At 34.6% G+C, this 15,193-nt stretch overlaps 2 protein-coding genes and 1 long non-coding RNA gene across 3 annotated transcripts; 1 reads left to right on the forward strand and 2 right to left on the reverse strand.

Moving 5' to 3' along the window:
- Nucleotides 1-505: 505 nt before the first annotated feature.
- On the reverse strand, nt 506-2,659 carry LOC131605094 (uncharacterized). The gene is made up of 6 exons (XM_058877491.1): nt 2,432-2,659; nt 2,014-2,310; nt 1,719-1,891; nt 1,417-1,586; nt 1,136-1,335; nt 506-826 (listed from the first exon to the last, which is right to left on the reverse strand). The coding sequence occupies exons 1-6, from the start codon at nt 2,657-2,659 to the stop codon at nt 506-508; spliced, it is 1,389 nt and encodes a 462-aa protein (XP_058733474.1).
- A 5,622-nt stretch (nt 2,660-8,281) lies between these two features.
- LOC131601920 (proteasome subunit beta type-4-like) lies at nt 8,282-10,557 on the forward strand. Its single transcript, XM_058873850.1, has 6 exons — nt 8,282-8,452; nt 8,610-8,686; nt 9,395-9,524; nt 9,732-9,891; nt 9,978-10,163; nt 10,247-10,557. Exons 1-6 carry the CDS (start codon nt 8,421-8,423, stop codon nt 10,358-10,360), a joined length of 699 nt encoding a protein of 232 aa, XP_058729833.1. The 5' UTR covers nt 8,282-8,420; the 3' UTR covers nt 10,361-10,557.
- A 1,101-nt stretch (nt 10,558-11,658) lies between these two features.
- On the reverse strand, nt 11,659-14,612 carry LOC131601921 (uncharacterized). The gene is made up of 5 exons (XR_009283882.1): nt 14,116-14,612; nt 13,660-14,032; nt 13,500-13,568; nt 12,461-12,542; nt 11,659-12,328 (listed from the first exon to the last, which is right to left on the reverse strand). It is a non-coding gene; the product is annotated as an uncharacterized LOC131601921 (long non-coding RNA).
- Nucleotides 14,613-15,193: the final 581 nt, after the last annotated feature.

Raw genomic sequence — 15,193 nt, forward strand, 5'->3', positions numbered from 1 at the left:
TGATCAAACAAATACTTCAAGATTTTATGGTCACTAAATACTTCAAATCTAGGACCATACAGATAATGCCTCCAAATCTTCAATACGAAAACAGCTGCAGCAAGCTCCAAATCATGCGTAGGATAATTCTTCTCATGAATTCTCAACTGTCTTGACGCATACGCAACTACTTTATCATTCTGCATCAGCAGTCCTCCTAACCCCATCTTAGAAGCATCACAATATACCATAAACGGTTCTCCAGGCTTCGGTAACGTCAAAATCAGAGTCGGCGTCAACCTTTCTTCAATTCGGTAAAACTTTCTTCACATTGAGCGTCCCACACAAAAGCTTTACCTTTACAAGTCAATTTAGTCAACGGGAGTGCCAACTTGGAAAAACCTTCAATAAACCTTCTGCAATAACCATCCAACCCTAAAAAGCTTCTAATCTCGATAGCCGACTTTGGAGTTTCCCATTGCAACACTGCATCTACTTTATATGGATCTACATTAATGCCACTATTCTAAATGACATGTCCAAGAAAGCTAACCTCTTTCAACCAGAATTCACATTTGGACAGCTTCGCATACAATTTCCTTTCTTTCAAAATCTGCAATACTGTCTTCAAATGTTCTGCAAGCTCTTCTTCCAACTTAGAGTAAATCAAAATATCATCAATGAACACCACCACAACCCGATCCAAATAAGCATGGAAGATATGGTTCATATACTCCATGAACACTCTCGGCGCATTGGTAACACCGAAAGGCATCACAGAATACTCGTAGTGTCCATAACGCATTCTAAAAGTCATCTTCTGAATATCTTCATCTTTCACTTTGATCTGATGATAACCCGATCTCAAATCGATCTTGCTAAACACACTAGCACCCACTAACTGATCCATCAAGTCATCTATTCTTGGAAGCGGATACTTGTTCTTTATCGTCACTTTATTCAACTGTCTATAATCGACACATAGTCTCATGCTTCCATCTTTCTTCTTTACTAAAAGCACTGAAGCTCCCCATGGTGATACACTTGGTCGTACAAACTTCTTCTCAAGTAAATCTTCCAATTGCTTCTTTAATTCTGCCAACTCAGATGCAGACATCCTGTACGGTGCCTTAGAAACAGGTATGGTACCGAGTACAAGATCAATGCCAAATTCAACTTCTCTTTCCGACTGTACATTTGGAATTTCATCAGGGAAAACTTTAGGGAATTCTCGCACCACTTGCAACTCTTCAATTATAGCTTGATTCTCAGCTGATAGAGATGTCGTCAACGAGAATATCTGAGCTTCACTTATCACCAACTTCTTTAGTTGTTTGATAGTCAATAAACCAGCCTCTTCTTATTCAAGTGAAGAAAACCTCCCCGACTAATTATACCAATTAATATGAACATAGTTATATTCTAACTAGTTCATACCTAAGATTACATCCAATCCACCCAACAACAAACAAAATAAATCAAAATCAAAGTCTCTGTCGAAGATCGACAAAGGACACTTTAAACACACAAGCGGAGTAGTCACCGATCCTTTAGCAGGAGTCTCGACAACCATTTCTCCATTCATAGAAGACAATACAAGACCCAATCTTTCAACACAATCAACAGCAATAAAGCAATTAGTAGCACCAGTATCAATAATAGTAATTAAAGGAGCACTATTAATGAAACATGTACTTCTGATGAGTCTTTCCTTACTAGCTGTCTGAGTACCGGCTAACACGAACACTCTTTCACCGGTCTGCGCCTTCTTTGGCTTCTGACACTGACTTCCAATGTGTCCCTCTTCACCACAGTTGAAACATACCATCACGCGATGCTTACAATCAGACATAGCATGCCCGACTTTGCCACAACGGAAATACTTCTTCACTTCATAATTGCACGCATTACTCTTATGACCAGTTTTTCCGCAATTAAAATAAGTCACACTAGCAGGAGCATCTCCCCCACTAGTCCTTCGACCTTTAGCAACTCTCTATTTGCCCCGAACAACTAGAGTATCATACGACTTACCACGGTTCTATTGGTGCTTCCCTCTTTTCTTCTTAACAATCTTGTAATGAGCATCCCTATCCTTCTCATAAATCCTGCAGCTATCAACCAAATCAGGAAAAACACAGATCTTCTAATACCCAATTGCCTTCTTGATCTCAGAGTGCAACCGTTCTCAAACTTGATGCATTTTGAAAATTCAGCATTAGCACCATCAAAATGCGGATAAAACTTAGTCAGCTCGACAAACCTTGCAACATATTCAGTAACAGACATATTACCCTGCTTCAGCTCAAGGAATTCAATTTCTTTTTTTCCCTGAACATCTTCAGGATAGTACTTCCTTAGAAACTCTCTATGGAATACATCCCAAGTGATCTCTTCACCTGCGGCTTCCAACCTCGGCCTTGACTGCTAGCATATGAGTCCCATAACAAACCTTATGCGCTGGAGTTAAGTCCATCACACGGAAGATCCTCTCGATTTCCTTCAACCAATCCAACACCTCATCAGGATCATACTTGCCCTTTAAAGTAGGCGGATTCTCCTTCTGGAAGGTCGCCAAGCTACGAGATCCAGCATCCCCGATAGCATTCGACTGATTCTCCATAGCATGAGCCATCGCTTCCAAAGCAGCAGCAATCATAGCATCGTTCCTTCCAGCCATCTCAACTTATCACTATAACATAAACAACAATTAGAACTAAATAACAATACTCGATTGTTAAACGACTCAACAACCTTGGCCGGACGGACCGACTTGCTCTAATACCACTAATGTAACACCCCAAATCTACCCAACATTTATAATAAAATCAGAGTGCTAAAAATTCCAACCAACATGAGGTATTACATTTCAACTTGAAAACAATCTCATAAAAACTTATTATAACAAATACATAACACATATAAATAGGGAGAAACTCATAACAAGCAATTAGTCTTCAAAACGAATCAACATAATAAAACCATGCAGCGGAATTCACAACTTTTAAACTTCAACTGATAGCATCTTTGTCTAACTTGAAACAACTAAAATTAACTTATCCAATCACAACTTAAAAGTCAACTTAAAAACAACAAAGAACAAAATAAATGTTCATTCCCCCCGAGTGCTACAAATCAGAGCAAATGACACCAACTCAAACTAATAACGGTAACAGCTACACTTCTTGGTTACCTGTATGTTACCAATAGAAGGTAACATTCAAACAGAAGGGTGAGATATCGAATAATATAAACAGGTTCATGATAATTAATATATTAGATAAGAATCATACAATTGCGCTACTTTATAACAACAACAAAACGACAATCAATGAACAACATAATAATAACGACTACTTCGAAATGCGACCAAAATGCGACTCAACTATGCATATGCATGTGGTACCATCGGAGTAGAACTCCCAACTTAAACATATGTCAGTTTATCGAGGCATTTCAACAAGGCATAAGCCTTCAACTTTCAACGTGGTGGCATCAAGGCCAACTTAATCATGCAATGTTTGCGACGTTATGAATTACATACAAAAACAACATCAATAATAGTAACAACAACTTAAACATGCATCAATCGCATCAACTTAAATCAACACTGGTCATTCGACCTACAACTCAAACATGCCCATGAATCGGGACAATTAAACTTGTTCGGCCGTATCTGCAAACCAACATATTCAACATCGTTCTGACAAAACAAACCAGTCACAATTACCTATTAATATATACGAACTATCACGACAAATTTCAATCGATTTCGAACAACTAATTCCTATGCTTAATTTGCTAAATCGGCCAATTCGGTTCTGTTTCCATTCATTGTTATCATGGTAAATTAATAATGCAACTTCTGCTAATTTTATAACACTAATATAACTACTTCCTTCTACTAAATTCTTTTAATTATGCTATTGTTTCTGTAATTTAATCTTCCCACTGCTACTAGTTTTACTTGTGTTAGTACAACCAAACCATTACACCACTGCATTATTATTTCTCTGCTAGTGTCCTATTCTCATCTTAACTCTACACAACTAAATAAATGATGTTAAGATAGTATTATGATAATTTTTCTAACTATATTCAATTGCACTAGGTAGCAGAAGAAGAAACCATATAAAACAAGTAAATCGCATGACAGAAGATCACAACAACCAAAACAGCACCCTGGCCCACTCCCATGGTATGCCGAACGGCATACTTCCTCTTTCCTCCCATGTGCCGATCGGCACAGGCCTTGTAAAGCCTCCCTGCCGTTCGGCTTGCTCCTACTTGGGTCCACCACCTTCTACCTTCAATGCAGTTTTCCAATTCGCAGGCTCGATTTATAGTTTTGATTAAGTTTTTCTTGCATAACAGAGGAACATAAAACCATTGCTTCACAGAACTCATGATCAATTAACTTGTTTTCTAATCGTACCCACAAACAACATGGCATCAGAAAATCAACACAGTAATTACTTTATTTCAGACAACATCAACAACAATATCAATCGACAACAACACAACTAAATTCATTCAACACAATTTCAACACATATAACAGAAAATCATATAACCCCAATCCTACATACTAATCATCATATTCTCGGTTATAAAATTTGAACCCCACCCTTACCTTGGATTGGAGGAAGCTCGAATTTCTCGATCGAATTTTGCTTCGATTCCGGTTATAGTTTCTCACTGCGACAGTTTTTCCTCAAACCCTTATTTCTTCCTTTTCCCCAATTCCACGTTCTGGTTTTCTTCTACTTGTTTGTTACTAGTAATACTACTACTCCTTATTCTTTATTTTATTATATCTTCTAACTATTCTAATGGGCCTAACAATTAACACCCCCCATTTGCTATTTCTTTCTCACAGCTTGGCCCAACTAATTAAATCGACATTCTACTAAAACTAATATTATTAACTAATATTAATTTCTCTCGGCTAAATCAACCATTTACCTGATTGCCAACATATCAGCTCAAACAACTTATTCAACAAATATACGGAAAATACTTAAAATATTTAATTAAAACATTTAATTAAATACAGATGTTACACGTCCCAAAAGGGACACCGAAAGCATTAAGGGCGCCCGCCCCTCACTATGGGCCGCCCGTCCCACAACATTGTGGGGCCTCCCCCACTTTTTCCACATGGGACGTGCGTCCCCTAATTGTGGCATTCGTCCCACATTATTTTTCTTCTCCTTCCAGTTTTATATTTCCTTACTTCACCTTCATTAATTAACCCAGAATTATTCCGGTTCCAGAAATCAATAACACCACATCTCAGAATAATTAACAACACAGTACAGAAAATTCATCAATCAATAATTCCAATTCATCCAAAACTCACAGACAGCACAATTAATCAATAATCAACATAGCACAATTTCACATGGAATTTTCCAGAGATTTCAACACAGCAAACACCACGGACATCAAAATTATACTGAAACACAGAGATAACATTATTACCCTAAACCCCACATACGGTTCATTATATCCCCATTTATAGAGCAAGAACCCCACCCTTACCTTTGGATCGAAGGTTGCTCTAAATTCGGTTCCGGTTGAAATCACCAAATTGCTCTTCTATGCAATCTCTGAAACCCTCTTCTTCTCCTATCTCTCTTCTACTACTGCTATTCTCAATGTTATGTTTCTAATCTCTCTCCAAACCTAAGTGATACCACTTCTAAGTTTCTCAATTTTCTATTTGGGCCAATTTAAATGCACGTACAATATATACTCCCTAAGCCCACTTATTAATTTAAGTATACTCCCCTATTATTATTATTATTATTATTATTATTATTATATGTCTCAATTACTCGGTTAATTTAATTAATCGAAATATTTCCCAAACGCCAAATATTACTCTACTAATATTTTTAATACTAAAAATACTAAAATTCACTGTTAAAACTCGACCCTCTATTCCAGTAAAATACCCGACTCGACTACTCAAAACGCGCTATAACATGATAGATACTAAAATTAACCAAATTTAAACATTAAATCGCATTACGGGTGTTACATATAACCTCATGGGTTTGGTAAACCCACATGGTGAGGTTTTTACCAGGTTAGCGCGAGCATCACACACAACATGTGGGGGACCTATTTAGTTATTTGATTTTACAATTGTATTATTCGCATATTTTATGACTCAAACTACTTAGAACTGTACCTTTTATTACATAATATTTTGTCGATTACATGTTTCATAGATGAACATAACTTAAGACATTACAAGTAACATGAATTAACAATAACGAAACATAGTTAAAACCTAGACACTACCAGATGATTCTGGATGTTTCAACATCTTAATTATGTCATTGATAGATCTTGAAATCTCACACCAAACTCGATCGGACCATTGGTTAGCCTACGAGGAAATGATCTCCATATAACTGTCAAATCTTCACCGCTCTTCAGCTCAATAAAGTTGTACTTCACCCTTCCATTTGTATCAATCTAATCTTCATGAAACTCAATCTTTTTCACCTTTTTGTTATCGGTATCAAGCAACAATTCATTCAAATTGGATGTAAATGAGGCGAGAAATGTGGTGTCATCTGGAAGTCATAACTCTACATGAGGTTTATCCCCGTTGAAGTACACTTCTGCCATAATCAAAAATTGGGGAACAGACATTTTGAGATGTTTTTTCTCAACAACAGATGACCCATATTTATACAACTTCTGATTCACTCTGGACGACACAAAACGGTTGATGCAATCACAGCCATACAAAATCGTCGGCAGAATTCGAACCGTTGAAAAATCTATAAAATTGCACCATCAAAAATTTCGCTTTAGTTGAAATTTTTGGCATCACATGGCATTTTTTGAAAATATTGATATTACTTTTAGTGTATCGGAAATTTTTGAGATTCCTAGCATTAGTTCATACCAAAAATTATAAATACACTACCATGAATTTTGTTTGTATCGGAAATTACGTATGCGTATTTGTCTTCAAATTTAAACAGAGGTACTTTTGAAATTATGAAGTAATGTGGAGGTGTCAAGTATAAATGGGTGGGAAAGTTAATTCTTCAAAAACTCCTTTGTGTTCGAAATTATACATGTCACCCCCCAAATTATACATGTCACCTCCAATTTTTTATTCCAATTTTACCCTTGATGAGATAAAAAGAATTTTCGAACGAAATTTCTGGTACACCCTACCAAATTTTTGGTACGAGGAAATTTCCGATAGTGTATTTGAAATTTTTGGTATAACTTAAATTCCGGTATGTTTCAATGTTAAGTTTTTTTAACGGTTGAGATTTTGCCGACACTTTTGGAGGGTCTTGATTGCACCGACACATATGTGTGGTCTAGAATGCATCACTATTTGTATAAATATGGGTCTTAGGATTATTGGATAACATATCTCAACAAAATGTCTCTTCCTCATTATTTGATTAATGTAAAAGTGTATTTCAATGGTTGCAACCCTGCTGTGGAAACCAAGGTTCCTCAACCACCGGCTCCTCAACTACCTGCTCCTAAGTACCTGCTCCTCAACTACTTGCTCCTCCATAGTAGTGGATGCTCTACCAGTTCAGCGTCGAGGTGCGCGAAACCCTGTCACCACCTGCTGCTCAGCCCTCCGTTCCCGGTTAGAACCGATCGGAGGAAGGCGTCCAACACGTAGCTCTGAGGCATGCGCCTCATCAGCAGCTCAAGCAACCGCGCCAGCTCTATCGATGGTCCGTCCCGCAATAGAACCATCCCTACCTCTAGTCCTCATTGCAAAATTTAAAAATATAAGGAAAATAACTTCTTTTTTTAAATTGAAATACCGGAAATTTCCGATATGATAATACGCATCGAAAATTTCAAAATTTCCAGTAATATTGGTAAATGATAATACCGGGAATTTTGAAATTTCCGGTAGCAAATATCGGAAATTTTGAAATTTCCGGTACAATATATAAGAAATTTCACAAAATATACCGTAAATCTTATTTGTTTTCGTCAAATTTCCGGTATGCCTTTGAAATTTCAGGTATCGTCATAGAATTTGAAAAATCTGGTTATTCCCTTAAATTTGTAAAAAAATGGTAATGAAAATTAGTTGGACAATTAGTCTTTTCATAGATTTGGGGGGTGCCACGTATAATATGAGGGGTGGGAAGATAAATTCTCCTTGTGTTCATCCATCAACCAACCCATGAAGACACTACGGGCTTTCATTTCAGCCCGTTCTTTGTTCATTATTTAATTAACTTTTTTGAAAAAGAAAATATAAAAATAGTTTTCTTGCGCAAAGGGAAAACAACGGAGAGAAAAATTTCTGATATTAAAACCAAAACACACAAGCACTTTTTCTTTTCTTTTTCAGCAAACCAATTCAATCTTATTGCACAAGTTTTCATTCTGGCGTTCTTTGAAACTCTTCAGTTGAAAATTCAAACAATGGACTCTGTAACAGAATCTCAACGAACTCAGTATCTCTTCTCTTTCTCGCTCTAATACATTCATTGATGCATGCTTCGTTCTGTGTTTTTCAATTAAACTGAAATTGTTTGTTTCATTTCATTCGTTCATTGTAAAATCGTTTTTAGTTGTTGTTGAATTTGACCTAAATTTTACTTGGAATTTTAGGACCCCGTATGTGACTGGATCATCTGTGATTGCAATCAAATACAAAGATGGGATTCTCATGGCTGCTGATATGGGAGGTTAGAACCAAATGCTGATGCAACTTTGAACCCTATTTTACATATTTCTCTTGTACAGCATTAGTTAAACCCTACTTTGCTTATTTTAGTATATGTTTGGTTTCACGGTTCGAGCAATTAGAATTGATTTTGAATGTGTAGAATTGATTCCTTTTCAGAATTTATCATACTTGAAGCTAGGATTTGATTTTTAGCTTTTGAGTCTAAATGTAATTTATACCGCTCATTTTTATAAGAATTTCTCCAAATATAAACCACTTTACCTTCAAATCACTTTTAGTCCGAATCAATTCACTCGGAATCAAATTTTTTTGACACAGAGCCAAACACATGCTTATTTAGTTTAGGTCGAATTAACTGGAGTTTGGTATCGGGCTGGAACATTACTTAGTTGGAATTTATTTATGTTTCGGCCGAACTTTGGATTATTTGGGTTTTTTCCCTAGGACTTAGAGTATTAAAAGCCAAAAAAATGTTTGTTAGTTTGAGTTAGTCTTGGCTTATTTGTTAGAATTGAATGTTTCAATTGTTTTATTTTCTTTTCAATTATTTTGTTGTAAAGCGAATATTTTATCATGTATTCCTTGGAAGTGCTTGTTTTAGTATTAAACTAGTAATAATGTATGAATCATGTTTGTGTTAGCAATATGAAGTTCAAATCCCCTTCTTGAAAATAATGGGTTCACTTTGTGTCTTGTGTACTGATAGGTTCCTATGGGTCTACCCTGCGATACAAGAGTGTTGAGCGGTTGAAGACTGTTGGGAAACATTCCATTATTGGTGCCAGTGGAGAAATAAGTGATTTTCAAGAGATTCAGCGTTACCTCAACGAGCTTATGTAAGACTTTGGTTAATTCTCATAAGATAAAGACAGTAGGATTTGATTAGTCAACTTTTTTGCCTTTGCTTTTGCTTGATTTTTTACTTTATTTTCTTCAAACTTCACAGAAATGAATTTATCTGTGCCATCCCTCCTCAATTATCTCAGATTTGATTACTTCATTATTACCACGTTAGTGTTGATTTTGAACTTTGATTGTTGTAGCCTCAATGACAATATGTGGGATGACGCGAATTCTCTAGGGCCTAAGGAAGTGCACAACTATTTAACTCGGGTGATGTATAATAGGCGTAACAAGTTCGACCCTTTATTGAACTCCCTTGTACTTGGCGGTGTGAAGAACGGTCGAAAGTACCTTGGCGTGGTAGGCCTCGGCTTTTCTTTTTACTTTGTTCAACAATCAGTACTCTGCAAGTTTATTCGGTTGGTATACTTATGAATCTTATCCAGGTGAACAACATTGGAATTAGTTTTGAAGACAACCACATAACTACTGGGCTAGGAAATCATCTTGCTATGCCCGAGCTCCGAAAAGAGTGGCATGAAAATTTGAGCTTTGAGGAAGGTGTCAAGTTACTGGAAAAATGCATGCGTACGCTTTTATATCGCGATAGGACCGCTGTCAACAAAATACAGGTTTGATTTTCCTTGAAGTGAAGTGGGTTATTTCTTATTTGTTGGTTTTCACATTTAGTGAATCTGTTATGTTGATTTTACAGATGGCTAGAATGACTGAAGAAGGTGTAACTATGTTCCCACCATACTCATTAACAACATACTGGGAACTCTCTGCTTTCAAAAATCCCTCGGCTGGCGCCGAAGGTTCGTGGTAACTGTTTGGATATGAAATCAAATGAAATTGAAATATTATACGTATAAGAAATGACTTCAAACTCTTGGAGATTACTGTATTATTTTGTAGTGTTTTTTTACAGAAAAAATCTACCTAGGCTGTAATTTCACATTTCGACTTTGCACTATATGACATGTTTTGTTGATCTATTAATATAGTGTTTCAACTTATTGACAATGGTTTTCAGTTACATTATGTTTTCTGCCCCAAAACAAAGGCTAGCAGGTTCATGTAACTAAGTATTGCTAGCTATGTCCCAAATCAAAACTTGTTATTTTATATGAGAACTAGTCAGAGACCCGTGCTGTCGCCCGGGTGCATTATTTGTGGTGTAGTATCTTTTGAACGATACGAAAAAATGTGAAGTAAAGAAATTTAACCAAATTGCATATATAAAATGGAAACTAACCATTTAAAAATATTACTAATAAGATATTAGTAGTATAAAAATTAAATTGTAAATTAAAATAATGATCCACAAAATGAATAATAATCATAAAATTAATTGTAAAATGAATAATGATCATAAAATTAAATTGTACAGTATTAAATAATAAATAATAATTAAAAAAAAACTCGTGGAATAGAGAAATGTGAGATACAGAAAAAAAAAATGATAGTTTAACATTGGAATATAAAAATTGTGTCTATCAAATAAATGTAATTATTAATTAAAAAATATTAATCATTGAGAATAATTTTTACGCATCAGGATCTAACTGGTTATGTCCCGTGTATTAATTAAAAAATATTAATCATTGAGAATAATTTTTACGCATCAGGATCTAACTGGTTATGTCCCGTGCATCCGCACAGATACGGCCATTTATATAACTTTTTATTATTCGTTACGTAAAATTTGATAATTTAAAAATTAGATAATCAATAATATGTAAAATATCTATATGTAAGTATAATCTCAAAAATATTTAAAACTTAAATGATTCACCATGGTATATTGGAAATCTATTAGAATTAATTTTAATAAAAACGATGTACTCAGTGGACAATTTACCTCAAAATATAGAAAACCTGCATGGGTAAAATAACTTTCTACAACACAACTATACTTACATACACGTAAGAATACAATTTATTAAATGTATCTTTAAAATAAAATCATATGTATTATAAAATGAATTGCTTAAGGATAAAAAAATAACAATCACATCTTCAAAAACTTATTTTAATAATAATGAAAAGAGTTATCATAAGAAATCTGCACATTTAACTTCTAATGAAATCACGTGTAATTAAAACATAAACACAATAGTGCTCTGCAAATTTTTGCACGATCCTCGGTTTGAACGATATTAAAATGCAGCATCGAGATCCATATCCAATTGAACATTGTCAATTTGATGATTCCGCACAAACCTCCAATACTGTAGATAAAAAAATATTCTACAAACACCCCGACAGTGTCTGCACTATTAAGTAGAACTACATACTATAAAACATCTAATGAGCTACTTCCCACCAAGTGAATATGCATAAAGGCAGCTGTCTAGTTTTTTTTTGAAAGGGCAAATATCATTAGCATAAAGCTTGGCATAAGGGATGTCAATAACAAACAGTACAGCATACATGTCAAGGCATATCGGATGCCAAAATTACACCCGTTCAAACTCCTAAAACCATAAAAAATATATCCTAATAAAATTATTAACAGGAAGAAAACAAACACATGCCGAGAGAAACTATATATCTAAGAGAACTCCCTAATTGAAAGCATAATATTCGAGGTGTCGACAAACGTTACAGAGCACTAAAAAGCTGCCTTGCCAAACTCACAACCGATGGGATAAAACCGACGCCTGAATCTTTGAGCATCTCGCACCTTTACAGAAACCACACCAACTCCACAACTGTCTAGTTAATCAAGAAATTTCACTTGCTGTTGTACATTGCTGGGACAAGTTGAAGGGACACTTCCTCTCTTTTCAGTCTATGAAGGGATAGGTTGCACCAAAGAGTTTAAAAATAAGTCACTTCACTTTAACTAATGACATATTGAAGGTAATATAAAAATGTATAAGTTGAATATTGGTAGAAGTGCCCTACAAAAACTAAAGTGTACCGGCTAGCAAACTTGCATTGGAACCAAGAATGTAGTGACCGCAATATGTATACATGTAGATGGTAGCAATTGGACTATCTAGCTGAAAAAAGCAGGAAGTTTGTCAGCTTTTGGTATAGTATAGCAATGTGTTCTCTCTCTAAATAAACAAATAATCACACATTATTGATTCAATGTTCACTTACAATAGTGCTAATTGTAATTGTTTGATCTTACATATGTCTGGAAAAATTTACAGCCATAATATTTAATGAACAATGTTAGAGCCTATAAACTAACATAAGCAATAAGTATAAGTATCTTGGAAAAATTGATAGCTTAATGATAATTAACATTAAATCAAGAATATAAATAAATATGGCCTACAAAACAACTATATCTTATCACAACAACAAAGCCATAATATGCACAACAATATGAAATCTAAACGATTCATTTCTTCAACATGACCTTTTTCAACTTGTTTCAAATCTTCAGCCAACATCTCATAAAAATGTTACTCTTATGTTACAAAAATGTGTGTCTAAATTATTCAAATAAAAACTCATAAAATATTTTTTTCTACAAATTAACAGGAAGCAATTAGTTAGCATCACACCTTTGTTTATCATCACATCTCATGAATATATTAACATCTCATGAATATTGAAACAAATAATAAGGAGTGATGAACTGCATATAAGAAAGCATTTTGACAAAAGCATAATCCATGGGCATTAGAACTTTTCAAAAAGGAGAAATACCTCTCACAAAAAATAATTTCATCAATCCTAACCTTCCTATAGAGCTTATGCATTCATAACTGACATTAAAACCCGTTGAAAACACCAACATAGCAAAAAATTGAGAAGACAGGGAACAAATTTTAAAATTGACAAGAAACCGACAGAAGCATTTCATCGAGCATTTTGTAAGCAAGATTGAAAGCGAAATTTTCTTCTCATCGTCGCTTCACCTACTACTACTACTACCACTGGTGGTCAATTACTTGTAAAAGGAAAATGCAGGAGCCAAACCAAACACCTCAAACAACACTTACATGTAAAAACACCAGACCATGCAAGAAACCAATGATAACTAAGGCCAGATACATTTGAAAGTAATACACCTGCAAAGACCATAGAGTTAGTGAGCTACTTAAACTTTTTTCTTTTGCATAGATAATGAAGTGTTGAGGCTAAGGGTGATATATCACAAACCACAAAAAAATTTGATGTTGAGAAGCAAAGGACCAAAACTCCAACAATATTTTGTAAGTGTGATTCCACTGACAAACCAAGTAAAAGAAAAGGTTCATTAGATTAATAATGCAGATACACAAATAATAAGGCCACAATTCAAATAAATTTATTTAACATTCTAAATACTTGCAGCATACTTCCAACAAACAAAGTTAAACAAAATTATATAAAAAAAAACCTTATCCTGATTACTAAAAAGAAAATGTCAAATTTAAACCAAAATAGTGAAACAAAAAAATATATAAAAAAACTTATCCTGATTGCTTGATAGTTGCTTCTTTAGCTTTAGCTCTTGATGATGAAGAGACTCTAAGTAGTTGATTTCCAGTCACTAAAAGATATTAAAAATAGAGTACAATATTTAAAAAAATGAATATTGTAAATCCAAAAATAGAATAAAAAGCACTCACATACCGTTGTTTTGTCACTACCCTTTCTATCATGATTGATTGCTTATAACAACTGTCAAGAGACCCAGCAGAAACCCTTTGAGAGAGGAAATCCTAAAACGAAATATTTTTGCAAGAATGAAGAGACGAGAGTTCATCTTTGGTTGAGATTTGTGAGAGATTAGATATGAGAGTGGAGCGGAGAGATTGAGAGGAAAGGGTTTTTGATTGAGAGGCATAGAAATTGAGAGATAAGGTGACTCACGGTGCTTAGGGTTTGAGAGGAAAAGCTTAGAATCCTGAAAAGAAAAGTTTAGAGTCATGGCTAGGAAGCAGAAATCGAAAGAGAGAAGAAGGATGACATTGAAGAAGGTGGTGAAAGAAGAAGCTGATATTGTTGAAGAAAGAACATGAAAAATGTGGTGAAAGGAGCGGTTGTGGTAGGGTTTATAGGGGAAAAGGGAGAGATGAAGAAAGAGACGAGAAAGAGGGGGAAAGGGTGAGGGAGAAGTGGGTGTTTCAAACGAGGACCAATAGGAGTGTAACACTTGGTGCAAGAATTCAGAAAAGTAGCTATTTTGGAAGGGTTAATTTGTTAATTACTGTTTTGGCCATTTTGTAGTGTAAAATAATTTGAAAGGAAGGGCATTTTGGGTAGTTTGGCCAATTGAATAGTAATGGCTTTATTATAGTAGATAGTAGATAGTAGAAGAGAATTTAAAAATAATTTTACAAAATCGTCATTAATATAGTAATAAATAATAAAGGTATAAAAGAAAATACATTATTAATAATTCATTGCTAATGTAAAATGACATATAGTTATGTATAAAGTTTTTTTTTAAAGCAACTTATAATAAAAAAAAAAAAAACTGAAGAGGTATAAGTCGTTAATATATGTAAATTGAGTCCTTCTGTCTTTCTTCAAAAGTCAGCCATAGGTATTAACAAATTCTTTGAGCAACAATTCCAACTTTGTATTTAACAAATTCACCATTTTTATTTTGTTTTTTCACAATATTTCATGTGTATAACTAACTAGCTACACTCGTTTAGGTGTTAGTGTTAGATATATATTTTTTATTTTGATCAATCATATCTAT

Source organism: Vicia villosa, linkage group LG5 (assembly GCF_029867415.1).
Source record: "Vicia villosa cultivar HV-30 ecotype Madison, WI linkage group LG5, Vvil1.0, whole genome shotgun sequence".
NCBI lineage: Eukaryota > Viridiplantae > Streptophyta > Magnoliopsida > Fabales > Fabaceae > Vicia > Vicia villosa.